The 27966-nt window shown below is 38.1% G+C and overlaps 1 protein-coding gene across 1 annotated transcript; it reads right to left on the reverse strand.

Moving 5' to 3' along the window:
- Window positions 1-270: 270 nt before the first annotated feature.
- Window positions 271-27781, reverse strand: PI15 (peptidase inhibitor 15). The gene is made up of 6 exons (XM_066372435.1): window positions 27731-27781; window positions 26863-27170; window positions 5264-5382; window positions 4181-4313; window positions 3942-4057; window positions 271-427 (listed from the first exon to the last, which is right to left on the reverse strand). The coding sequence occupies exons 2-6, from the start codon at window positions 27133-27135 to the stop codon at window positions 292-294; spliced, it is 777 nt and encodes a 258-aa protein (XP_066228532.1). The 5' UTR covers window positions 27136-27170; window positions 27731-27781; the 3' UTR covers window positions 271-291.
- Window positions 27782-27966: the final 185 nt, after the last annotated feature.

The raw sequence follows: 27966 nt of genomic DNA on the forward strand, positions 1-27966 counted from the left end.
GGAACATAATGTAATTCTTCTGGAAAGCAAGTTTTAGAATTGGATGCATCAACTATATCAATACTACATATACAATATCTTAATTTAGGCTTACAGGTCAGAAACTAGAAATGAATATTTTGATTACCTCAAAAGATTAAATGAACATACTAGACAAACACTAATTTATACAATGAATAATAAAAGGAAAACAGGATTATTATAAAATATATATAACATGTGCAAAACTCAATATATATATAGACCTATGATTCCCAGAAATCATTCTATTTCCTGGAGGAATAGATAAGCTTATTTAAACCAGTACAGGTAGTTTGACGTTACTCCCGGAAAACAGAGGTTGTCAGTACAAGATCCCCCGTAACTGGGAGGACAAGCTGAACACGGTACCCCTACTTTATATGGTGCTTCTCCAATCCAGTTGCCCCTAAAAAGAAAAAAGGAAAAAATGGCCACATCAGTGTTACTTGCTCATTAAAAAAATTTTTTTTTCATTTAAAATTTTTAACACATGATCCCATCTATTCACACATGGTGATCTTTCTGAGAAGTTTATCATTTTTGAAAGGCTCTGAAAGTTTTTTTCTTTTCTTATTTATACAGTAACTTATTCTACCTTACTTTTAAAACATTTTCTCTCTGAGTTAATATGAATTTGCCTATAAGAAGTAGTACACTACAATGAATGGTGATATAATCATCTGACATAAGGTTAATGCTCATTCAGTTACCACATCTGTCTCTTTCCCTTAGCCATCTTCTAGGGCACATAGGCCATATTCACTGCAGAGAACTCACACTAATTCTAAGGATAGTAAAAATATATGTATAGTATATATGGGTGTATGTATGTATATATGTGCATATACATATATTTACACATATACATGCATATACACACACGTGTGTAAATATATACCTACACACACACACACATACACACAGTACTTTCTTGGAGGCTTAGAAATGAGGAAATGAGCAGGAAGCTGTCATAAATAAACAAAAAAACCAAATGTTCACAAGACTTGTCTCTAAAATCTCAAATTACTGTAGAATCTCATTATAAACTGAGATATGGAAAATTCCATTCTCATAGTAAGAGAATAATGGCTCCCAGAAGAAATGAAAGGTGATTTCTAAACTTTTTCCCACATGTACATTCACAGCCTTTTTGTGTGTGTTATTCATTTTTTGATAATGAATATAATTAACTTAATGACTTTGTGTTCTCAGTATTTTTCTTTATCTGTATTGGTGACCAGGGTCAAAATTATGCATCAATTCACTATTTAGGAATGCTGAAAACAGCCACATTGCCTTATTGTTATTTAGTTTCCTTAATTGTAAAGGAGGGAGTAAAAAATGTATTTTCTATAGCCTGGTGATTAGTAACTGAGTCCTAAGAAAGAGCAACATAGCCAACAACATAAAACAAATTGAATGGTCAGGAGAAAATTTGGTTGCCAATAATAAAAAGTCAGGGTAGAACATGAGACAGGTGGTTCTCATCTTCTTTAGAACACAAGTAAGACCGAGCAGTGAGTGACTCAGGAAGTGCATCTAAAGGACATGGAGGTGCCTGCTTATGTCAGTCATTTAAAAATTCACACTTTAATCTTGAAAATAGTTATCCATAAACATGAAAAGCATGCTGCTTAACTATTCATATTGTACAGTGAATCGGCATTCCAAGATTGCCCACCCCTCTCTTGTTTATCCTACACTCTGATGGATAAGCCTCCTCAAGCATGATTCTGATAATGTCACAAGCTTGCTCAGGAACATTCGAGGGAGACCATTTTTTTACAAAGGTAGCTTGCTACTTTGTCTTAATTTCTTCCATTCTATATTAAAAATCTTATTTCCCTAGATATCTTTTTCCAAAGCTATATCTTTTTATCAAGTCTATGGTGTTTTAATTTTATATATTTTTATTTATTCTACATAACTTTTTGAAATTATACAGCACATACTTTTCATAACATAAATTTAGAAATAGAATGTTATTATATGTAAACCTTATACATTGTTATAAAATTTTACATAAATCACAGATTTTTATTGACTGAAGATAAATTAATTATATTCAATAGTAAATCATTCAATTAAAAAGCATATTTTTGTCATAGTCCAATAATTAAATTCTCCTTTCATCTCTCTCTCTTTCTCCCTCTTTCTCCTATTTTTTCTTCTTAATAACAGTTAGGCTTGAGATAACTTCATACTGGCATTGGAAGAATTGTATTCACATATCAATCAGAATTTTAAAACTTCTTCGTTGCCTAGGTTTCAATATAATGGTTTTTTATTACAACAAATATAACATATAAACAGTATTTTAATCTCTTGGACCCATAAAACAATCAAATCTTTCATCGATAGTACTAGGGATTTTACTCATTGGCCAAAACTAAAAGTTAAGTGAATGAAATAAAAATGTCTTTCATCATTTGGGGACTCCTTGACCTATTTATTGTCAGAAAGAAGGTTATAAGCTTACGGCAAAATACAAGGAATGAGACTGAAAATGTCAAACAAATGGCAGCTTAATGCTTCTCATAATGCTCACACACTCTACTTTCCAAATCTTATTGTTCTAATAATTGTTAAGAGGGGTCCATCGGGGAAATCGCTATTTTTCTAACTTTGCAAAAACACTGGCGTACTACCATATAAATGAGTAATGCAGTTGTTTGTGGAACATTTTCTCAGTCCCTCCCCATACTGGCAATGCTGGAGAAAATCTTTGTTTGGGACTTACTTTGGAAAACACCAAGAGTGTCATAAATCCTTTGCACATTTTGGTATGTACTCCAAATGGGAACAGACTCATGAATAAATACTGCAACCTTTTATCATCTGAAGACTTATCATGATCAAGAAAGCATTTTACCCAATGTTGACATGTATTTATTTATTGTAAAAAAAATGCTTGTAAATATGGTCATATTTTAGAATCTTTATAAAGATTTTTCATAGTACTTTTTATGTACACCAGAGGATAAAAATTACTAATTTTTAAGACTGAAATTTAAATCATGGCAAAGGCTCAATTTAAAAAGAAGTCCTAGCTTATAAATTTCCCCTTCTGGTATTGAATGCTTCTTAAGCACCTATGGAATTAATAAACTAAAATTTAAATTTTTACGCTTAAACACAAAAGGAAGAGAGGTTTGTTTTGCTTTCCTAGTGAAAAGATAAGTTGGTCTTCCGACACAGAGAGACAGGAATTCGGTGGTGTTGATAAATTCCCTAGGAGATTTGTGTTCTGTCACCTATGTGGCTACCAAAAGCCTGGAAGTAGAATGTATTTTACAGTTACCATGACTCAGGAAAGATGGTGAGGAGACTAGTGAATCTCCACACTCAGATTGTTTTGCCATCAATTTTACCCCAGAATCCCTTCTCTTATGAAAAGAAATCTTCAGCTCATCACTTTTCAGGTACAGGGGATCCTCAGGGTATGACAGTCTGACATACGATGTTTTGAATTTACAATGCTCATGCCCATAAAAACTTAAAAAAAAAATTGAGACATGAGTGTTCTGGCTCACGCCGTTAGCATCATACTTATAGACTACGTGGGCGAACTAGTTTGGTTGCGTGGCAGAAGAATATGCAGTACAGTGTATTTATGTCCCTTTCCTTTTTCTGTGGCTTAGTTGTGTCTTTATGTTCTAGATTATGGTTTTACAGCTGTGTTAGCATAAGTAAGTGACTTAGGCTAGGGTATGTTTCAACTTACACCAAAATTCGCATAACGTCACTGTTGTAGGAATGGAATTGTGTTGTAACCTGATGACCTTCTGTATATGGTAGTAACGGAGGATTCATGATTCAAGGCCATGGTAATATCCTTGCTTATATTAAAACACCTCTCAGACTAAAGATATTTAATGTCGGGAAAGGTTCAAGGAAGTAGCATGCCACCTGGGACTTACTTTGGGGCATAGTTGCACACCAAGTAGACTGCGCGTCGCCACACGGCTCCCCACACATTCATGTTCTGGCAAGTATGTATTGCACATCCTATCCGATTGGAGGTGGCCCACACCATCTGCAAAAATAAACCAATACACCATGACTGAAGTCAGAGCTAAGAAAAATGCATGTTCATCAAAATAATTAAGACCATTCTTTAAAAGCATGAGTCAAAATTTAACAAGACAATTGAAATAACCTGTGTATAATGTGTACACATGGGGCCAAAACATCTCATAGGACATCTGGGATTGCAATCCTGGGGATATGGAAACGCATAGTCTTTCACTTCGTCATACCATGGCTTGACCAGCTGGAGAATCGAGCGATATCTAGATGCCAAGAAAATGACAAGAACTTAGAACACAGCAGTGGTAGTAACACACAGAAGTCACATTAGTTTTGCAGGTTATACATGATCAATCAAGAGCATGCCCACCCCGCACTATTACCATTACCACCTCTATTTCTTCAAGTAGGGCCAACATAAAAATGCCCAGAGCTGGAGATAATCCTCTATGTGGATAAGCATGTATCTGGTCATTTCAAAAACAGATATAACAGTATTTCAGGAATCATCATTGTTATCTTGTTTTTATCTATGTCAAAAATCGTCCATCGGTATCTTATACACAATTAAGAATTGATATATAAAAGTAGTTGCTATATTAGAACTCAGTGTGTCTTTTTTCTTTAAACTTCTAACACTTAATTTCAATAACAGCATATATGATTGTCCTCCCTAGATGGAAGAGAAGGGGTCTTTGGAATGTTGGATGATGACATTTTATAATGGTAGGAAAATTATTCTATTACTGGGAACGGATTTCTCATAGTTACATATACTTGCATATATGTGTGTACACATATATTATATATATGTAGATGTGTATAATTTATAGAACATACACACACAGATATATGGAACCATGAGAAAGTTGCAGGCACACAAGAAGGGCTTCTGCCACAGTCAAAGGATTTTCTTAAGGTAGAAGAAATGGGATACAGGGTATAACATATGCTTGTTCCTTTCAAAACTTCTGTGACATAGTGAAAAATAGAGGATAAAGGAGGGTCTTTCAAGGGTAAAAGGGAAACTGGTCTTATTGTGCCCTTTTCACCAATTAAATACTCCTTGAAGACATCTAAAATAGCTTGGCACATCGTAAGCACTCAATAATAAATGGTTGCTGTTATTACTTGAAACTGGTGTCACTCCCCCTTTGAGTCCTTAAGTAATGAAGTTATGTGGATAAATGGTGTTGGTGAAATTGTTTCCTACCTTCCAGTTCGTACAGATAGATTTTGGCCCAAAAATCTCAGTAAGTAAGAAGGTCCGTGGTCCCAAATGCAGGTAGCTGCCCAAGCCTCCGCAGACTTGGCAAGGTTTTCATCCCAAACCTGTGAAGGGGAAAAAGCCTTCAGCTTCACCAGGTTTGATAATGAGAGAGAAGAAAGGGCACTAGTATATCCTAAGACTGGTTCCCAAGCCTGTTTTCACTAAAGGAAAGCAACTTCAGATACATTGCTATTTAAAGTTTTATAACGTAATATGATTATACTATCAAAAACTGAGGTACTATTATTGTACCCCAGATCTAAAGTCCAGACACCAGTTTTAGTCAAAGGTCGGTTAACAGAAACACTATATCTAGATGTAACCTGGGGACACCTCCCACTGACATTCAAATCCAGCAAAGCCAATTGATGTCCCTAGGATCTTCTTCATAGCCACCAGGAGCCATGCTAGTTCATACATCTTAAAAGCTAGGATGATTGGCCCTGGCTGGTTGGCTCAGCGGTAGAGCGTCGGCCTGGCGTGGGGGGGACCCTGGGTTCAATTCCTGGCCAGGGCACATAGGAGAAGCACCCATTTGCTTCTCCACCCCCCCTCCTTCCTCTCTGTCTCTCTCTTCCCCTCCCGCAGCCAAGGCTCCATTGGAGCAAAGATGGCCGGGGGGCGCTGGGGATGGCTCCTTGGCCTCTGCCCCAGGCGCTAGAGTGGCTCTGGTCGCGGCAGAGCGACGCCCCGGAGGGGCAGAGCATCGCCCCCTGGTGGGCAGAGCTTCGCCACTGGTGGGCGTACCAGGTGGATCTCGGTCGGGCGCATGCGGGAGTCTGTCTCTCCCCGTTTCCAGCTTCAGAAAAATACAAAAAAAAAAAAAAGCTAGGATGATCAAAATTATTCAAATCTGTTGATCAAAAGGAATAATGTCTAATTATACTGCATCTTCCAAAGGTCAAACTCTATTATGGTGTAATTAGTCCCAAGGAGCCTTCACATTTTATATCATTTGAGTCTTTGTTTGTAATAATAATAATAATAGGAGAATTACATTTTGGTTGTATCAACTGGAACGAAACCATGATAAAGAGTAACTAGCCTATGCCACAGGGGGCTGCTATTAAAATACAGTATATTATAATTCAATTAAATAAATTAAGAAAAATAGTCATTGTTCTTGAAAAGGAAAGAATTTAAATTGACAAAGGTGTTATTGGTGTATAATAACTTTTTCATCGTGTGGGAGAAAGTTTAAATGAGCCTAAGATTTTTGTATACATTTATATTAGTTACCATATGGATTGGCATTCTCACCTCCAAAGCTGGGGGAAGATCAGCTCTGAGATGTGTGGGCCCTGCCAACTAATAAAGCGACACTAAAATGATCATCTATGTTCTAGCAAGTTACAAAGTATAAAACGCAAAGTAGAGAATATTTGTAATTCTTGTACATAAATATAGAAAAATGATTTCAAAATTCATCCTGAATGAAAATACAATTCAGAGAAGTCTTTACTTGTTGTAAAAAATAATTTAAATTTTTATATTTTTAGTTCAAATTCATGACACTTTCTAAATTATTTAAATATTAATACACTAGTCTGTCTGAAAAAAGTTGATCAAATTTTGATTAGACATTGGGTTGTAGTATATTTGGGGGAAAAGGAAATGATAGTTTTATAATTGCTCAAATTCACATGAAGCTCCATGCAGGAAGGCATGGAGATGTCCTTCTACTGGTCATTGTTTTCCTACTTTTCACAGGCTTGCTGATCTTATCCTTCTTTTCCAGCAGGTAACTTTATCTTCCACCAGGTTGTGTGGAGCAAAGCAAGACTCACCTACATTAGCATTAATAGCTGTTAGTTCACTATATATTATAAGCTTTCAGCCAACTCATGGACTGCTTGCCCATAACAGTAAAAAGGTATAATTTTCCTCAAGGATAATGGGATACAGAGATTTATTTAATATAACAATGTATGTAAGTAAAAGGAAATTAACTTAGTGACTTTGAAATAAGATATGAAGGAAAAAAAAATAATAGATGAACCCTTTGAGAGACATTTCCACGCGAGAAAGCGAGGGCAGCTGCTCTCAAGAGAGATTGGTTAGTTACTCAGAAGTCATCTAAATGTGAAAAACAGTCATTTCACAAATACTGATCTAGAATGACATTAAAATAAACTCACTCACAAAGTTTATACAGAATCAGAATTATTTAGAAAGGATCTGGGATAATTCTAAAGTGACAATGGCCACGTCTTCTTTGCCCATGGATGGAGAAAACTTACTTAAGAAGCTGTTAGTTATCAAGAATATAATTTGCCCATTTTGTGTATTAAATGTGACAAAGTATTACATAATACCATTTTAATAAATAGGTAATCAATGTTAAATAAAGCATCAAAATTAATAATACTCAGCACTGGCTGGGTGCCTCAGTGGGTACAGTGTTCTCCCTGGTGTGCCAAAATCATGGGGCCGATTCTGGTCAGGGCACATATAAGAAGCAACCAATGAATGCACAACTAAATGGAACACCTAAATGGAACAATAAGTTAATGCTTCTCTCTCTCTCTCTCTCTGTCAAATCAATAAAAAAATTTAAATGAATAATACTTATTCTATAATATTTTCAGTGTCTATGTATTCTTCTCTGAATTTATATGCTCTTTTCCAATTATTAGAAAAATTTTGTACTACGTTTTCCAAAGTTAATTACTTAGTTCATTAAAATAATTGTTATTTGACAGAAATTTCATGAATGATTACTTCAAACTTCTCCTTTGCTTTGTTTGTAAAAATTGGGGCAAAGTATATCAACAATACAAAATAAATTTATAATAAAAATCATAGAATCTTAGCACTAAAATTAATGTTTCAAAGCATTTGTTTGGTTGTGATAAATTTATCTATTATTTATCCTTCAGCTGTTTTTGAATAAAATATGGATTTATGACATATGGGTCACGGTTCATTGAAATACAAAACAATGAAAAATTAAGTAACAAAGTAATTCCAGATGGCGTGACATCAACCCATTTTGTCTCTTGAAAATTCTTACTGATTTTAGTCACTTGAGAAACAAATACATCTAAGTATTATTTACATATTGAAATGTAGTGTGCACTCAGATCAATAACTGCTAAAAACGCCTGAGTAGTCTTGTCCTGAAATATCAGCTCAGCATGGCACAAATAACATTGACCTAAGCATAAAATATCTTGTGTTCTAACCCTGATTCTACTGTGAAGATCTTCTGTGACTATGAGCCTGTCAGTTAACTGGTCTATAAAATAAGATTAGATGAGGACATCTCTAGGGTACTTTTCATCTTCAGCTTCTCATAACTTAATTTACTTGACTAGCTCCAGCACAGAGCCAGGAAGATCTCTGTTCTCTTGGTCTACAACTTGCTCAGTTCTAGCCCATTCCATACTAGAAAAAGAGTAAAACTTCTTTTTAAAAGTACTAAAAATGTTTAAGGCAGTTAAGAATTTGAGAAGAAATTTAGCATATATAATCCTACCTTTATAGTCATTCATAGAAAGGCAGCCCCTGGTTACAAACAAGATAGGTTCTGTAGGTTTAAAACTGTTTAAGTAGCTATAGGCACAGAAATGTAAAAATAAATATTATGTTAAGACAAACATCTAAGTTGCATTTAGTAGGTAAATGTACCTATTTCAACTTACATGCAAATTCAATTTAAGAACAAATCTCCAGAACCTATCTCGTTCACAACTTTATTTAAAAACAAAGTATTGTATATGTTAAAAAGATAAACCAAAAGTTTATGCCTGAAAAATATCTTAAGTGAGCATTTGTTGTTAACTATGATAAGGATTTTGACAGGAAGATAATGTATTACTACTGACACCTATGCTTTTTAGGTGTTTTTATGTACAAACATCACAATTAAAATTTGAAAGAAGGTAGTGATGAGGGAGGAGGAATAACCCTTTCTGTCTCTGTGTGGTGCTTTTACTCCAAGGGAACTGGTGGGAGGGATTTCTTCCTGTCTCCAGGTCCCTGGAGGAAGATGCTGGAGAGGCTGAGGGGGCTGGCCAAGTCCCACACTGAGAATGGTCACTTTGCCTCCCTGTGAAAATGATCAACTGTCCCGTTGATACCCACTATATGGTAAGTCAGAAGGTCCTGTACCCTTTTTTGCTTCTCTGTTCCCAAGCAGGACTCACACCCATCCTGTACAGAAGGGACTATACAGCTTGATTAGAGACAACCTGAAATTTGGGAATTATATCAATCACATCTATTGATGAAATTAAGAGCTGCATCTGCTGTCTGTATTCATTGATTACAACTCCCATGAGAAGATGGGTAAATTATTTATCCCTGTAATCTCTAGTAGCATTTAAATGTATTAATATGATGAGATGTCTTTGAATTTTGAAAATAGCAAGCAATGATTACTTTATTTAATAACAACAGGAAATTTCAGCAAACAAATTGGGGGCTATAGAAAGTGGCCCAATATGAGTTATCCTTCCCAATCAGAAACTCTAAATTGCCATGACTGTCACCAGGGTAACCACGTGAAAGAAGTTAAACAACTTATCAAAGGTCAGGGAATGAAGACGTAAATTGCTAAGCATTTAAGTTAGTGTGTATATTTCTGTTGCTTAATGGGCATCTGCTGAGTTTCTCTGAGTATCTAGCATTTATTTGAAATGACTTTAATATTATTCCCTAAAAATACAGCAACAGAACAAAGAAGGACACACATGCACATTACTTAACATTCCATGGAATGCCTACTAAATATATCATTATAATAGATTATCATCTGTTGTTGGAAAAACTGAACACCTGATACATACTTAGCTTTTGTTCAACCATATGCAACATTTGCCTTCCCTCTAAAGAGATAAGATACTTTTAAAGATAATTTATTGTAAATACTTAAAAATCTGATCTTGCCTCCTAACAACAAGAAAAAATTAAAAATATGCATGATACAAAAAAAAATATTTACTGGACCCACTAGAAGTTGTATGTAATGATTAAATGAGATAAATAATAAAATAAAGATAGCTCACGCATATGTTTGTAGGTGTGCCCTATTGATCCAAATGGTTTCTTAACATTCTTTATTGTGAAAAGCCATATAGTTGGTCAGCTCTTAAACTGATTGAATTAGCTTTGGACTCACATGTTCATCATGAGCTATTTATTCTGCTTGTAAAGTCAGCACCTTGTCTGTGGCAACCACATTACTGGACTAAGCCATGAGAGAGATGCAGAACTCAAACTGATGTCATTTAAATATCTGAAAGACTTGTGGCTCCAAGAGATAGGAGGGATATGACAAGAATGCAGATTCTCATCAAGTTCAGAGGTCTTTAGAGCTTGAGCCCAAGAAATACAAAACAGAGTCAGAGAATGATGCAGCAGGGGAGAAGGTTGTTGACTTTCCTAAGTAGACAGGAGAATTAGAGAATGATCCACTCCAGCCAGGGATGAGGTGGTTTTATTGCTGTTGCTGTAAGTTTTGGTATCCACAACAGAGTGGCAGCCAGGTCCAGGGAGCGCAATGACATCGGACGCTCCCTTCCTAAATCCCCGCCAGTATCCCCGGACAACAAGGAATTCAGTCTAAAGGGATGGCAACTGAAAACTACTCAGAAATATATCCCCAACATTGTTTGAGGTGACATGACACTTTTTAAAAAACGGGCAACATCTTTAAATTCCAAACATAAGAATTTAATATAGAAGTGTTTGAAAGAATCAAATTTAAGATACTAAAAATGGATAGCCATTTCTAGATAAGGCACTTGTGCATATTTGATATTATTAAGATTTTTAATCATTAGGAGAATGTAACCTATTAAAGCAATGGGTTAGCCTTGTGATTTCAACATAAATATATCAATGAGTAATTAATGATATTTGTGATTTTAAGTTAAAAATGAAAAAAAACTTGTTAAAATTTTAAAACAGATTTGCAATATTTGGAACTTAAGAGTCACTGTATTTCTGAGACTTTGAAGACATTGAATATGGCCATGGCCAGGTAGCTCAGTTGGTTAGAGCATCATCCTGACATGCTGAGGTTGTGGGTTCAATTCGGTCAGGGCACAGTCAAGAAAGACAGCATGAATAGAGAGAACAACAAATCAATGTTTCTTTCTCTCTGTCTCTGTCCCTCTCCTATCCTCTCTCTGAGAATTAATAATTAAAACAATTTGAAAAAAAACAACATTAAATACATGGAAAATTTTCTTTTTAATAAATCAATTGAAATACTTTTAAACAATCAAATATATTAAAACTATAAATGGTGTTTAAGACATTTATTAAACTTACTAGTAACAAACATTAAAGAATGTGATTGTCAGAACTTGCTAGATTGATGAGAAGGACCAAAGATTAGAAAATGCAGGCGAAATTAAGGAAGGACCAGTAATCTTATTTTTAATAATAAAAATCAACTCTTGAAAAATCTGTTATGCATTTGGAATCCATCGTCAAAGACATGAAATGTTAAATGAAAATACTGCACTTTGAGTTTTTGGAGATGTATTTTTAAACTGGCCCTGATGGCAATGGCATTGGAGACACTGTGGCATGTGCTGTAGACACTTACTTTCTTGGACATTTATGTGGCCATTCTTTGTACATTACAATAAAAAGTAAAGTCAATTTAGATAGACAAGTTTTGAAGTTCTTTAAAAATATTTTAGCTAGGACTGTTTGATCTTTTTCTGGTTTAGTCAAATGGGGAAAGGAGTGTTGACTTACAGAAGTGAGAAAGACCCATTAAAAATAAATTAAGTGATGACAAAATTATTTCCCCTGAGGCCAGCCAAAAGCTTTTAAAACACTTTAAAACAGCTTTAAATCATGGGCATGATTGCAGTTCTATTTTGAAATTGGTGGGTTTATTCCCATTAGGTAGAAATGCATGTGAGATGCCAATAAAGAACACTCGGAGCTGGATATACCAGACAGTAGGGCAGAGCTGGGTGTTGGGGAGGAAAGCTGGAGAGGGGTGGGGGGGGGGTGGGAGGAAGCAGGGCAGAGGAGAGGAAAGGAACTATCTGGCACTGATTAATTAAAGGGTTTGAGAGAAGCAGAGAGTTAAAGAAACTTGTTTAAAAAAATTCTCTCAAGCCACAAAAATAAATATAAAATATGGGACCACATTATGTCATAAAATATCAAAGTGGGATCCTAAGCATTTCTTAAACATTTAAGAAGCTCATGAAGACTCCCATCAGGTAAGGCAAATGCCACCTTCCATGCAGGTAGGACAGGTAAATTCTGTAAAGAGATGATGGAAAGTGTGCTGTTCTGGAGAAGACCATTCATTGCCAACAGCGTACATTTCTCAATAAGCAAAAAAGCCCTTTCTTGACGCCTTTTCATCTTCTGATTATTGCACCATTTCTTCTCCTTTCTGTAACAATAAAATTACTTGAGAATTTCCAGTTTTTTTTTTCTTCCATTCTTTCTGGAGACCCCCAGCCCGACCCCGGCAGGCTTCCCACTCAGCCTCTACTCTATCCAGCTGCTCTCACCAATGCCCATTTCCCGGTCACTAACTCCCTCGTTCTGTCAGCAGTCTATGACATGCCTGGCCACTTGCTCCTCCTGGATGCATGCCCATTCCTTGGCACCTTGACCCCATACTTGCCTTGTCCTCTGCTTGCTGATTCCTCCTAATTTCTTCAACCTCTGTATTCTCGGGGTTCTCAGGGTCCAGGCCACATCCACTTCTCTCTCTCTCTTTTCTGTTTCATCCATGTTTATTGCCTACATAATTTCATTCAGTCTCATGAATTGACATACCATTTATATGCTGATGGTATTCTTACTCCAAATTACATCTCTATACCTCTCAGTTGAATTCCAAACTAATTTACCCACCTAGCTACTTTAAACCTCCATATAACTTGTCCAAAGTTGAGCTTTACTCCCCACCCATAACCTACTGGTCCTGCAGTCTTCCTCCTGTCAGTGAACGGCATTGCCTGCCTTCTAGTTCAGGAGTCACCAATCTGTTCCCTTGCCTCTTCATGTATTAGCTATGGCTATTCCCATGCTACAAAGGCAAAGTTTACAAGTGGCAACATAACCATAAGGCCTGCACAGCTGAACATATTTACTATTCAACCCTTTACAGAAGATTACAGCCTGCTGTTATAGCTGCTCAGGCTAAATATCTAGTTGTCATCTCCGTCTTTTCTTTATTTCATGATCTTTATTTGCTCCACCAGCAAATCTTATTGATCTTACCTTCAAACTCCTGTATATTCAGAAGATAAGCACTAATTGTCACCACTATTTGCCACACCTGGCCAAAGCCACCACCCTATGATATCTGGATTACTGATAGAGACTTCTTTTTTTCTCCCCTTCTTTTCCAAGTGAGAGGAGGGGAGACAGAGAGACAGACTCCCAGCAACCCTGTTTGCGGCCGATGCTCTGCCCATCTGAGGCCATGCTCACAGCTAAGCTATTTTTAGTGCTTGAGATGAAAGCTCCATGGAGCCATCCTCAGCACCCAAGTAGATGCACTTGAACCAATCAAGACATAGCTGTGGGAGAAGAGTGGAGGGGGAAGGGATGGGGTAGAGAAGCAGATGGTCAGTGCTCTTGTGTGCCCTGACTGAGAATTGAACCTGGGACATCCACATACCAGGCCAACTGGCCAGGGCATGAAAAAGAATTCTAACTCAGGGAGTGCTTCATGTGTATGAATAAATAAAGGCATGGATAAAAGCAAAAAAAAAAAAAAATCAGAATTTGAGATAAGAATGTTTAAATAAGATTGGTGATTAGAAAATAATAGGAAATTCTCAATGCTTTAAATCTATGCATGGCTAACTGAAACTTTATCTCAGCCAAGTGCTTTGAAAAATGTCAAAACTCTATGTAAATATAATCAAACTAAATGATTGTATTGGGGCGATAGTCTAGTAATGAAGACGACTAAGGTAGTATTGGATATAAGATGACAATGTGCACCTGCTGCTTTGTCTGGACAATTCTATGGAGAGAGAGAGTGAGAGAGAGAGATAAGTGAGCATGCTTATCCCACCCAAAGAGGCTATTCCTTTCTAACCAATTGTGAAGAAGCTGGAAAATGAGCTCAATGTCTGTAGAAGTTACTATTTCCAGGATGATCTAGAAATCCTGATATACATATGAAACATCTCAATTTTTACATGTTGGCAGTTAACTTTTAAAAATGTAAACATCTGGCGCTGGCCAGTTGGCTCAGTGGTAGAGCATCGACCCAGTGTTTGGAAGTCCCGGGTTCAATTCCAGTCAGGGCACACAAGAGAAGCGCCCATCTGCTTCTCCACCCTTCCCCCTCTCACTTCTCTCTTCTTCTCTCTCTCTCTCCTCCTCCCTTCCTGTAGCCATGGCTTGATTGGAGCAAGTTAACCCCAACTGAGGTTGGCTCCATGGCCTCTTCCTCAGGTGCTAAGAAATGGCCCCGCTTGCAATGGAGTAAGGGCCCCAGATGGGCAGAGCATTGCCCCCAGTGGGCTTGCCGGTGGATCCTAGTCCAGGTTCATGTGGGAATCTGTCTCTGCCTCCCCCGCTTACTAAATAATAAATAAATAAATAAATAAATAAATAAATAAATAAATAAATAAATAAAATTTTAAAATATAAACTTCTGTACAGTTCAATACTATGCAAAGCAAATCACACATACCTACTAATTAGAGAGGTTGATAGGGCTACAGCTTATGAACTCTAATGCAGGCTACCATTATCACCAACACGCCTACACACGTGTCATTTTCCTTGTAATATTCATGGATGGTGGCAGGAAATAGTGACCCAGGAACTACATTTGCCTCAAACCTCCTTGCAATAAGCTGACCACATGAGGACAGCTGCTCTGTCCTCAACAATGGAAAATGCAAGCATTGCAAGTTTTCATATTAACCAATAGGATTCTAGGTAAGTCCTTCATACAGGCAGCCAGTAAATGAATAGTCATTGGGAGGCACTGGGTGCTGTGAATTTAACAGTCTGCACGACTGACATGGACTCCACCTTGCAGTTCAGGGAAAAGACATGCAACAAAAACACTACCAAACAAATAACCGACTAATTGCAAATTATATAAATATAAATCCATTATTATATAATACATCATATATACACAGGGTGGGCAAAAAGAGGATTATAGTTGTAATACAAATTAAGAATATAACAATTAATAAGTAATAATACAAGAATAAACTGTTTCACAGACTCACAACTGTAAATCAACTTTCACCCACCCCTGTATAATGTGAGATGCATTATATAAACTACAGAAGAATTGTGTGCTACTAAAAGATTGTTCTTTTGCCATGTCCTTTGTCAGTCAACTCTACTCCCATGTAAGAGGTGTTCCCTGTACAGCCATCCGCAGTTCACCCACGATGCCGACATAATGTGTTCTGGAAGCAGGTGTGGAGTGAGTCTTCAGTGCCATTTCGTGGTAATATAGAGGTTGTCTCTGAAATAATTCTTTGGGGTTAGCCTAGTATTCTATATATTCTGCTGATAAATAAATGGCTCTTTGAGTCACAAAATATGTTTCTTAGCTCAGTTTTGTGTCCTGAACCATGACCTACATGTCCTGAACCATGACCTACAGTAGTTCTTAAAGCACATTGTGGGGTTCTCATGAGAAAATTACTCCAGGGTAACTTTTGAGAAGGCCCAGCCTAGCCCTGGATCTCCTGAATCCAAGTTTACCAGTTGGGGACCTTGAATGTGTTCTTATAGAGTGAGTTTGTGTTCTTCTGGTTAACACGTTATCTAAAGCCTGATTTGGTGGTGTGTCATTCTGATCACAGAGACCCTGGGCCTCCATGCTCCTCTCCGCCCCTTCCCACACCTATTCACCTTCTCCAACCCCATTTAAATTCACACACTAATGGTGGGCTTTGGAAGAAGGGACCATTTCTTGTAGATAACATCTATTAATTTTCACTTATAAGCACTTACATTAGTATTTTTCCTTTAAGCTCTGGTCCAATTCAAGGCTTGATAACAATAAAATTTCATGAGGAAAGTGTCTCATTGTCACAGACACTGGGTACCAAACTCTATGAGGATGTTTTCTGCCTGTAAGCTTGATGGACAGAAGTAGGGTGAGAGGGGTAGAAAAACAGTCCTGTGTGCTGCTATACACATAAGCCGGCTTCACGTGTGCTGAGAATGACACGTGTCCTGGTAATGGAGACACGTAGTCTGTACTCACAGGGGTATAAACACAAAGGTAATGGATGGTGTTCATAGTGCTTATTTAGAAATCACAGGAGCTCTAGATGGCTTTATTAACTGAGATATCAAAAGTATCATGTGAAAGAACTGTATATGCAAGTTTCTGAAAGTCTAAAACCTTGAAAAGAAAATCAAGAACATTTTAAAGTAAGGCAGCCTCCATAAAAACATCAATCCTGTATTTAAAACATACATTGGACCTACATACAATTTAGTTGATGAGACTGTGGTATGAATCAACAGAACTTCAGCCACCACATCTGCCAACCTCACCTTAGAATGTGTCCACGGAAGAAGAACAAATGGGGGAAGTTTTGTCATCACCACCCTGTACTGGGAAGGCCACATCAATTTCAAGCACCTCAATGTCAGAATAACCCACACATGTCAGAACAAAACCAGGGAGGACCACCAGGTGAAAGGTCTTTCTTTTCCCATAACCACGCTGCTTCCCAGGGGTAACAAGTTAGGGAGTACCTCCATTCTCCAATTCCTTAATGACATAACTCCTACTTTTTCCAGAATTTTCAATAAGAAAATCTCTTTATGCCTAATAGGAAACACTCAGGATCCTGGCAGAGGTATATACAGGTATTTAACACAAAAGGGCTGAAGGCTAAGAAAGATTTGGGTGACCAGGGTCAGGGGTCTAAGACATAGATTGTCACAGCTTTCAAAGACCTGAAGCACTATTGTAATGCAGCATTTTCCTACATGGTGTCCATGAAAGAGTATAGGGAGCAAGGCAGGGTTCCACATGAGGAAATGCTTTCTCATATTCAGTGATGTTCTCAGATGCAATGCATATAGGGAAATTCCCTAGAGCAGGAGATGAACACATGAAGGGGACTGTGTATTGTACCCTCTCCAAGTGTGGGCTTTGGGGTCAGAGAGAGTCATGTTCTCACCACATTAACTTACTTGCTCTGTGACCTGGGCCAATTTACTTATGCTCTCCAAGCTTCAGGTTTCCTGTCTCTCAATGAGGAAATTGTTGCCATCTCTTGACTGTCGTGAAGGTTACACAAGATAGTGACTAAGACTAGTAGAGTAGCCCTACTCTAGCAGCACAAGGGTGTATGCAATGGTGGGTATCATTAGTTAGACCCTGGATGGTAGTGGTGTCGGAGAACTAGAAAGCTGCCTACTATGGGAAGCAGTGTGAGGTGCTCTTCGATCATGTTATTTATCAGCCTGAAGTTTAAGACATATCAAGCTTTAATCTCAACTAAGAATACAATCAGGTCATGTGATAACAGACAAACCCTAAAAGCAACTAAATAATCAGAAACAGAATTGTGTATAGATAACAAGAAGCTTGCTTCCAGGAACAAATTACATCAGGCTGTGGAAGATAAAACTTAGGGAACATTTTAGAAGTTTTAAAGCTTATTAATTTCCCCAACTTACATTCCTCTTTCACATATGTTTTATCTTTAAATCTTAAGATCATTTGTTGATGGATTCTAGCACGAGTCCTCCTCTCTAGGAAAACATAATACCCATCAGCTATCATTTCATACTCCTAGTTATGAGCCAGGAAGGCATTTTCACCTGTAGTTTGTTTTTTTTTGTTTTTTTCGCGAACTCGGTGCTGCAATAATATAATGACTGGTTTCCTGATGGTCCAACTCTCCTGTGACACACATGCAAACCCCCATCTGGCCATTGCCCACTTGGTTGGAGGGATTTGAATGCCTTTCCGCCTACCTACTGCCTGCTGAAAACATGATCGCCCTGGAATGCAGAGACATAGAGTTGGGAGAATGTTCATATTTAATGAAATTATGAAATATGAATTTGATGCATGTTTTAGGAGAATAAAAAATATGTGTCCTTAAGTAACATTTCTGGGCTGTTTCAGTTTGGAGTATGTGGTGTGAAATTTTAAAAGTCATAATAAGTTTAGTCTGAAAACAAACTTGTTAGGCATTCTTTCATATTTGTATAAAAAAAATGCTTGATACCTGACTTTAGACAGTATGGGTAGCACAGACTGGAAACATTGGAACCCTGTCCCCTGAACCTTACTGTAGGATATATGTTGTGCCAAACACTTTTCTTGACTGGTTTAAGCTGTTAGTCTTTCTCCGCCTTGCCCTTCCCCACTATTCTTCAGAAATGCACAAAGACAATTAAACATCTCAAGTTCAGGATTATTTAATGGCCACTGATGAACTAGTCAATGGTTTTTAGATATACTAAATGCAGGACACCAGACCAGCCAGCCTAGTCAGCTTCTATTTCTCTGAAGTCTTTTGATTCATTTCCAGAAATACCTTATTCTGAATGTGTCAGAAGGACTAGATGGGCCTGGTGCTATTTAGACCCTGAAACAGATTTGAATTCATGTTGATTTAAGTCTCAGCACTTATTCTTATAAACAAAACACATGAAGTTTTCTTGGAAAAATTCTTGAGTTGATTCCCAGACAGAAAATCATCCATCCATGCTGTCTCCATGATACATCTCTGCCCCTTATGCAAAGTGGTCCATTCTGATTACCAAAGCATATGCCCACCCAAAATTTTTTGTAGAATGTCAGCGATTTTTAACCTTTTTCATCTCATGGCACACATAAACTAATTACTAAAATTCTGCAGCACACCAAAATATATATTACTTTTTGCCAGTCTGGCAAAAAAAAAATAGGTATAATTTTGATTCATTTATACCAGATGGCTATTGTTGTGTTGGCGGTTGTCATTTTTTTTCTTTGACAATCTAAGAGAAAAGAGGTTAGTGCCCCTGAATAAATAATCAGGTATTTCATGTTTTAAAAATTCTTGCAGCACCCCAGGTGAAAATCGCTCTAGAAAAAAATGCCCTCCTACACCCTATCTGTCCTTTCAACCGCTGTCGCTTTCAGTGTGTCCCTGGATGATACGCCTGCAGCCACTGAGAAACCACGTGACGGCCTCTCTACTTTGTGTTCTTCATCTTAGAGAAACTTAGTTGCCCTGGTCAAAAACGAAGGCATTGTCCTTGACTGCTTCAGCAGATAAATCACTTACCCTGTTGATTCGACCCCTAAATTACTTTGTCATGTTCCTCTGGTCTTAAGCTTTATGGAGGCTTCAGTTATTGCTCAGCCAGACTGACAAAGTAAATAACCCATCGCTGGGCTGGACCATGCTCTCTGCCTTTACTTCCACTTCTCTCGAATCCCTACCTCCTCCTGGAGCCAGGATGACCTTTCTGAAACGCAAATGAGTGATATAAATACCCTGCTTAACAACCTTAAATTAATTCCGTAACTTTGATCTTAGACTAAAACTCACACAAGTTTTTGAATGCCTTCCCTAGCCTCCTCAAACATTACTTTTTCCTTCCTATTCTCCAGCCAAGCCACACTGAATTTTTATCCGTGCCTTCAACGCACCATGCTCTCACACTTACACGTTCTTTTTTTTCCTTAACTCCCTCCTGTAGAATTTTTTTTATTTTTAATTTTAAGACTTTATTCATTTTAGAGAAGAAAGGGAGAAGGGGGAGGAGCAGGAAGCATCAACTCCCATATGTGCCTTGACCAGGCAAGCCCAGGGTTTCGAACCGGCAACCTCAGCGTTTCCAGGTTGACGCTTTATCCACTGCGGAACTTTTACTTCTATTTTTTTTTTTTTTTTTTTTTTTTTTTAGTATTTGAAATCGTTTCCCTCTAGACGCCTTCCCAGACTCTCCATCCAGAGTCCACATCTAGGCACCTCACGTGATCCCAGCCGCGAGCTCCTTGCTGTGCCTGCATGCTAGTCCGTGCACAGAGCTGCCAAAGAAAGGTGTCTCTTCACTCCCTGCCAGTCCCCTCTGCAGAATGCCCAGCACTGGGGCCCTACACTCTTTATACAGAGGCCCAGAAGAAATTAGAACACTTCATTTCTTCCACAGATACTTGCTGAGTGTACTCTGTGGAACAGATATGGTGCTACGTCTTACCAAAACTCAGCAGGAACACAATGAAATTCTTTTTCTGCACTGTTGTATTTAGTTAAATATCATTTAATACACACAAAAAAGAGTATTGACTATTGGGAAATACGGTCACCGTCAATGTGGTCTCTGTGTGATTCACAGCTTCTCTGTCTGCCACCTAATGGTGATGTTCTGAAGCGCACCCTGTCCGTGTGTTTACATTTGCGCTTCTTGGAGCCTGTACGCAGAATGGTCTCAAACAGAATGTTCTGAGCTTTCATTCAGCTGGCTCCATACGTGGAAAGCTGAGCATTCGTGTACAACACTCAGTGATACTAAGCAACATGCACCTTCAAAGAAAATTCCTACGCAACGTGCCCAGTCTCCATGAGAGGCCAAGACACTGGAAAGGTTCTCCATCGAGAACAGGAATGCGGAGTTCCGAGAGAGCGCTGGCTAAATGCCTACCTGTCAGCAATCTCTCTCAGCTTCCTGCTGGCTGGCTAGCTGGCTGGGCTTGCGGGAGGCTTTATAGGGGTCATAAAAGCATTAATTGAAAAGATTTAGGTTAGGCACATCAGATTACTCATGTTTATAACAGGAAAGTTGAGTTATCCTTCCCAAATGAGAGGAAATATGCTATCTGGGACAATATATGGTTTCATTTCTTCCCCCCCCAAAATAAGCGTTTGGTCAACTATTGAATAAAGAAAAAAAAGCAGTTTCCATTATTTACATTCTCCTTTATATGAAGCCCAAATAAATGAAATTAGCATTTTTTTCATTATTACCAAGCTATAAACTATTGTAGACAAATCGTTTATTGACTGTTTTCGAGGGTGGATTAATGTATTCTGCATTTATTCATTTGAGTCATGCTTTCAGTTTTGTTACTACCTGCTGTGGCTTGGTCACAATTCTTTTTCCCTGTTCCAGGAAAGCCTTGCATGCTGTATTCCTTTAGCTCTGCCAAGAACATCTGCAGGCACCACACAGTGAAATGAGCCATATTATCAATATAGCTAGTTTGGCTTTTTGGAATGACATTGCACCTACTCTTTTATTTTCAGTGTTGAGCTGTCCAGGTCATAGCCATCCTTATCTTCATGCTGCCCTTCAATTGCCTTTCCACCATTCTATACTAGATATGAAGACGGCTATCTATCTCATGCACTGCACCTCACCTCGCTGTTCACACCTGTCACTGGGTATAGATGTAGGTGCCTGGCTCCCCCCTACCTGTGCCTACTAAAATGCCATCACTGACTCAGTGATTGCCACTTTGCCTGTCACTTTCTCTGTCAGTCTGAACACCATCAATTGCCAGGATCATCTTTCTAAAATGCACTGCTCACTCTGCTCTGTACTTACACAGGCTTTCCAGTGCTTTTGTATTGAGAGGTTCTCAATCTTTTCTCAAACTTCTCAAAATAATGGTGGATGTACTGTGCTTTCTCCTTTGTGCTTCACTGTACCTACCATAACAGCCAATCCTGTATCCCAAATGCTCCTCTTCCAAGGAGCTTTTTATGATTTTGCCAACTAGCGATTATCAATTCTTTCTTTGACTTCTCCCATGGTATTTTTCTGGACCTTTTTTATTATTGTACATCGATCTTAGGCAGCAGTGTATTATACTGAATTATATACTTAGTGAGATTATTTTTGTTTGTTTTCTTTTTTACTGTTTTGTTTACACTTTAAAGACACAGAGTTCTGCTACCTTTGGAGCTCATATTCTCATGGAGGGACTTCAAATTTTTTAAATTTAATTTATTCAATTGACTTGGATTCAAAGACTATTCTACAAATTTTACTCCATGTGTGAGTCTTGTAATTTCATTCTTTTGGGGATAATTCTTACCCTAAGAAACTAGTGTGGTTTGTGGTTTAGAGTCATGGTTTAAGCTGCCCTTAGGAAGAATGAAAAGCAGTTGGTGTCCAAGGAGCTCTGGAAATTTGTCAACAAACTAATTGGAGAACAGAAGCCAAGAGTAAAGAAGTTCAACTTGCATATCTTAAACTCTATCTATATTATTCCTCTTTGAACTTATGAAAAGCTTTTATTTTGGGTGTATGGAATAAAATCTTATTATAAATGATAAGACCTTTTCTATTAAAATGTAAATAATACAGTAGTTACTCGGTATCTGTGTGGGATTGGTTCCAAGACCCCTGCAGATGTCAAAATCCGTAGATGGTCAAGTCCCTCATATAAAATGGTCTCATATTTGCATAGAACCTATACACATCCTCCCGTATACTTTAAATCATCTCTACATTGCTTATCATACCTAATATAATGTAAATGCCACATAGATAGTTGTTAGACTCTATTGTTTAAAGAATAATTACAAGAAAAAATGTCTATACATTGTAGGTCTGACTACTGAATACATGTTAGCAACAACATAACACATTGTTTTCAGATATATTTGATCTGTTGTTGGTTGAATCTACAGTTGGAGAACCCGTGGATATGGAGGGCTGACTGTCGTATTAAAATTAATGTGACTTAAAAACAGAGATATGATGATGACTAAGCATAAGCTTAGCATCCTGAAACTTAAAATCAAGAAGTTTGCAAGAAATATAGAAATAACTATAAACCCAGTTTGATTCTGATGAGAGCAGTCCAATAAACATATGGGTTATGGGGCTTCAAAAGAAGGAGAAATCAAATGTGCTTGTGATCGTAAAAAATATCAACAAAGGATCAACAAAAGACACACATTTGGATTACAACTTGAAGGGTAGGATTAGACAGACTAGCAGACATCAATGAAGTGACATTAGAAAAAGGAGATGGCATGGGACAGTCAGTGCTCAGAAAGAAAAGCTAGGGAGGGACGGAACTACAAATCAGGCTGGTGCAGTGAGGAAAAGCCCCACGGAAGGGCATCTTCCGTGAGACTACATGGTGACTCACTCACTGAGGGGAAAATGTGAGCACCTGGCTGGTGACCACAGTGAGCCAAGTGTCTGAGTTTTTGAGATACATAGTAGAGTTAGGAACTGAACTCATTTTCAAATCACTCACAATCCAAATCAATGATGAATGAGTTAAAAAAAAAAAGTGAGCCTAACCAGGCAGTGGCGCAGTGGATAGAGTGTTGGACTGGGAGGCACGGAAGAGCCAGGTTCGAAACCCCAAGGTTGCTGGCTTGAGTGCGGGCTCATCTGGTTTGAGCAAGGCTCACCAGATTGAGGCTAAGGTCTCTGGCTTGAGCAAGGGGTCATTCGGTCTGCCCACCCCACCCCCCGGCCGAGGCACATATGAGAAAGCAATCAATGAACAACTAAGGTGCCGCAATGAAGAAATGATGCTTCTCATCTCTCTCCCTTCCTGTCTATCTGTCCTTATCTGTCCCTCTCTCTGTCTCTGTTACACACACACACACACACACACACACACACACACAAAGGTGACAGTGTTCAACTGTGAGCTATATTTTTCACCTGACCTAGAGAGGAAAGTGGCTCACATCTGCGCTGTGACCTTACAAGCTACCTGTTATAAGATTACTGAGGGAGTTCTACCATTTCACTACATTAAGCATATTTTTCTAACTGAACTAATCAATTTCGTCCTGCCTCCAGGCATTTGCCCTTCCTTACTCTCTCCTCCCCTGTTGGTATGAATCACTCCCTCCCCTCTCTTCCAGACTCTCTCACTGAGCTCTTCCCTGATCACCTTACTATATTTCACAACTTCACCACACCCTGTTTTATTTTGCTTCAGAACCTTATTATCTTCTAATGTGCTATGTATTTTACTTGTTTATTGTCTGACTCCCCACCCTAGACGGAGTCTTTTTTATTCATGAATGTTTCCCTAATGCTTACAATAGTGCCTACCATATAGTAAATGCTTGATAAATATTAAATTAATCAATACTTGTGTGGAGGAACTATTACGTAATATTTACATGACAATTCAAATTGCTTTGTAGCAACTTAATTGTTCTAATTACTATCTCTCATTAACTTTACTGAGTTAAGGGGGATTTATAGAGCATCTACTATCTAACAAGCACTATATTTGGTTCTTACAAAATAAATCAAATGTAATAGCACCTGTATTTGAAAACCAAATAAGACAGGAATAACAAATAGAATACGAATGCTATGGGGCATCAGCTGGTAATCTAAAGAAGGAAATAAAGATACCCTGACATCTCCAGGACTTTCCTCCAATAGAACATTTGCTAGATCTAAATGAAAAGATGCTCCCAACACAAGCATGGGCATGAAATGACACAGAACTAAATTCTAATTGCAGTGATCCTGGTCCATACAAATGACAACCCATACCACCTTGGCCTATGCATGAACTCCTATGGGTCTCAGTGATTTCATTTGTAAAATGAAGATCACAATCTTAACCTCATAGGGAAAATGTGAGCTATCAAATGAGGTCATCTATGGAAACAATTAGCCAAGTCCTTGGCATGTAGAAGCAATTAGATAAATACATGTGGAATGAATTAATTCTTGATCAGTGGAAAAAGATATAACTAGAAAAATGTGACTTTCTTCAATGTATTTCTACTCTGTTGGATCCCCCTCCCCCATGCTTTCACTCATGATGGTACCTCTTTCATCCATATCATTAAAATAGTGAATTGAATTATATACTGCTGGGTTATTATATAAATCATCATACCCATTTTAAAGGTAAGGATATTGAGTCTCAGCACCTTAAGTAGCTTGCACGAGGCCATAAAGTCAGTAGCAGGGTTTGAATTTCATCCGTGATGAGCTTGTCTCCAAAACCAGTTCAGCTGCCTCAAGTCTCATCTTAGTCTGTGTGAGGATATGGTCCCCTGTAGGCATTCCTCCCTAAACCCATAATCTGGATCTTACACATTTCTGAGCTCACATAGAATCTTGGGCACATTACTCCATGATTTATGGTCATTTTGAAAACATATTTGTTTCTCTTCTTTCTACGTCTGTATAGCACCCTCTAGAAATGCCTCTACAATGTACATAACTGCTTCTGCTGTTTTAGATCTTGAATAGGTTTTCACCGGGCAACTTCCACAAAAAGTTCACGGAAACCCATAAAAGCTCATTTTCATGAACCATCTATTTTGCGGTAGGCTCTGGTCTAATTGCTCTACCACTCAACTCATACATGCCTCATGACAGCCCTGTGGGGCAGTACTACCATTCTCTTCATATTAGAGACAATGAAAATGAATGAGGCTGTGCATCCAACTCAGTTTATATTCCAGGTCTGGGGTTCGAGCCTAAGTATTTACATCCCAGAGCTATGTGCTTACATGAGACTACATTGCTCCCTATACATTAGGACTGATTAGATCCTCTTTTTCTCTTTTTTTTTTTTAAATATCCTAGGAACATGCATTTTTATAAGGTCTAAATTGCACTTCTGGGATCCATGACTTTCTTACATTTGGCAAGTCTTTGTACTTCCTGTGACTGATATCTGCAATTAGTCAAACTTGAAAAGCTCATTTCAATATAATAAGATTACTTTATAATCTGATAGAAATCCCAAAATATTAAGTTGGCCCTTACAGAAAGTTGTTAGTGGGACTGCCACCCTCCCCCACCCAATCTTAGAAATACCATCTTGGTGGTCTCCGTTGCCTTAAATAGGCTCCAAGCTGTGCTCTTGAAAGGTGCTGGAATTTAAACCATAGCCTTGCATAAATTCAAAACCAAAAATAAAGAAACTTTAAAAAGACATCCATCCTTTCAACAGCAACGTTTTCAAAAACTTTCTAAGTAAAATGATTTAAACACAGAGAGGCTATTTTTAAAAGAGCAAAGAATGTGTTCGTAGCAAGTTTGGAACAGTGTGCAAGTGAGCGCACCCTGGCTTCACTGCTAACTGAGGGACCAGGCATAGAGACTCACCAGGAGGAGAGAGTCAGCATGTCCTCTGAGGATACGGGGAGGTTAGTTCAGAAAGAGCTTTGTCCAAGAAAGGGCAAAGACACCTACCCAGAAAATGAATCATGCATGTGAAACCTATAATTTGAAAAAATAATTTTCAAGAAATCTTTTAACTGATAACTATGACTAGTAGAGAAACAAAGCCCCCTACCCCAAGTTTTCTATGTGAATTTTTTTTAAAGTGGACCTTCCAAGTGTGATCCATCAACATACCTCACTTTTACCTATATTTCCTATAGGAGACTTGGTTCATCATAGTTATGGAACTCACAAAAGACAATCAGACCCACTCCCCTTGAAGTCTACCCTGAAACAGGGATGAAGTTTCTCAAGCACACTAGACCTTCTCTTGAGTTCATATGTGTTAAAAAAAAAAAAAGCTCCCCCCCCCCACAGTATCTCCTAACATAGAAATACCCTTGAGGTTCCTTCAAAGTCCACGTTAAAGAAAGAAATCTCACGCTGAACATAAAGGAAAAGTTCTCTCTTACCATGTATTCCATGTTTGCGGCCGGTGGGAACACTTTGCCCCGGACTTGGTTGTGATAGTCAAGAATGGCGATCATGTCATTTTGCGAAATGTAGCGCTTCCGCCTGGCTTTAGGGATGTCCGCAGAATCTAGCTGCGCGTTCAGGGCTGCTTCAATATCAGTGAAATTATTGGTTGGCGAGGATGAGTCAGTGGAATTGAGTAAGACAACAGCACTGGCTTCACAGAGAAGGGAGAGCAGGAGAGCGCTGCGGACGGCAGAGGCTGCTCTCATTTTGAGGGTGGAGGAGAGCCACCGAATTCACTTTGCTTTAAATCAGAAAGGGAGAATTAGGGTCTATGAAAAGAGGGGAAAAAAATGGGGCCAGAAGGGTAAGAGATTTACAAGTGATCATTTGGGAGCATTGCTTGATTTGGTTAAAAAAAAAAATCCAAACACATGTTGAACTCAAGCCTAGGAGAAAACCTATAGGAGTCTCTTTACATTTTAGTTGGTGTTTTGCGGCAGTTTCCTAAGAGGAGTTTTCCTACAGCTAGAGAGAAATTCACAGCATGACTGCTAACCCTAAAATGAATGTGAGCCATTTGTCCCACATGCCTGGACCACAGAAGGTATTACTGCCAATGTATTGTCAGAGGGAAATATTTAGGAATTAAAATTCACCTTAAGAGTGAAGAGGGGAAAAAATGCATCACAGGTAACAACAAAGAATGTCCTGAGAAGGTCTCCCAGACACATGAATACCAAGTGATAGAAACATACAAAAGTGCCATAATCATCTAATCTCATTTCTAAAAGTTAAAAAAAAAATGTGAGCTACTTTAAAATCAATGCATGCAAAATAAACTTGTTGAGCTAAAGAGCTTACCTCTGCACAATGCCAAAATGAATATTTTGTTCTTCCAAAAATGTAAAGTTCTTTGCTAGGTTGTAGTGAACTCTTGTAAGAGGAGTGTGTCTTATTACAAACTCTGAGAGCAAAAGTCTGCAAGGTTTGAATGCTGCTGGCTACAGGAGCAGCTAACAGCTTTTATATGTCACAGTCAGCAACGTCCAGAAAGGGCAGTCTTTCTTAGGGGCTCTCCTAGCCAAAATCAAAGGGGA

The sequence above is a fragment of the Saccopteryx leptura genome, chromosome 3 (assembly GCF_036850995.1).
Source record: "Saccopteryx leptura isolate mSacLep1 chromosome 3, mSacLep1_pri_phased_curated, whole genome shotgun sequence".
Lineage (NCBI taxonomy): Eukaryota > Metazoa > Chordata > Mammalia > Chiroptera > Emballonuridae > Saccopteryx > Saccopteryx leptura.

Excerpts from the sequence above, each read along its gene's own strand:
- PI15 (XM_066372435.1), bottom strand. The coding sequence starts at position 27,135 with ATGAGAGCAGCCTCTGCCGTCCGCAGCGCTCTCCTGCTCTCCCTTCTC. Across the intron at positions 4,314-5,263 it reads CTATCTGTACGAACTGGAAG|ATATCGCTCGATTCTCCAGC; the intron begins GTAGGAAACAAT and ends CTTGGCATCTAG. Across the intron at positions 428-3,941 it reads GTGTGCAACTATGCCCCAAA|GGGCAACTGGATTGGAGAAG; the intron begins GTAAGTCCCAGG and ends TTTTCTTTTTAG.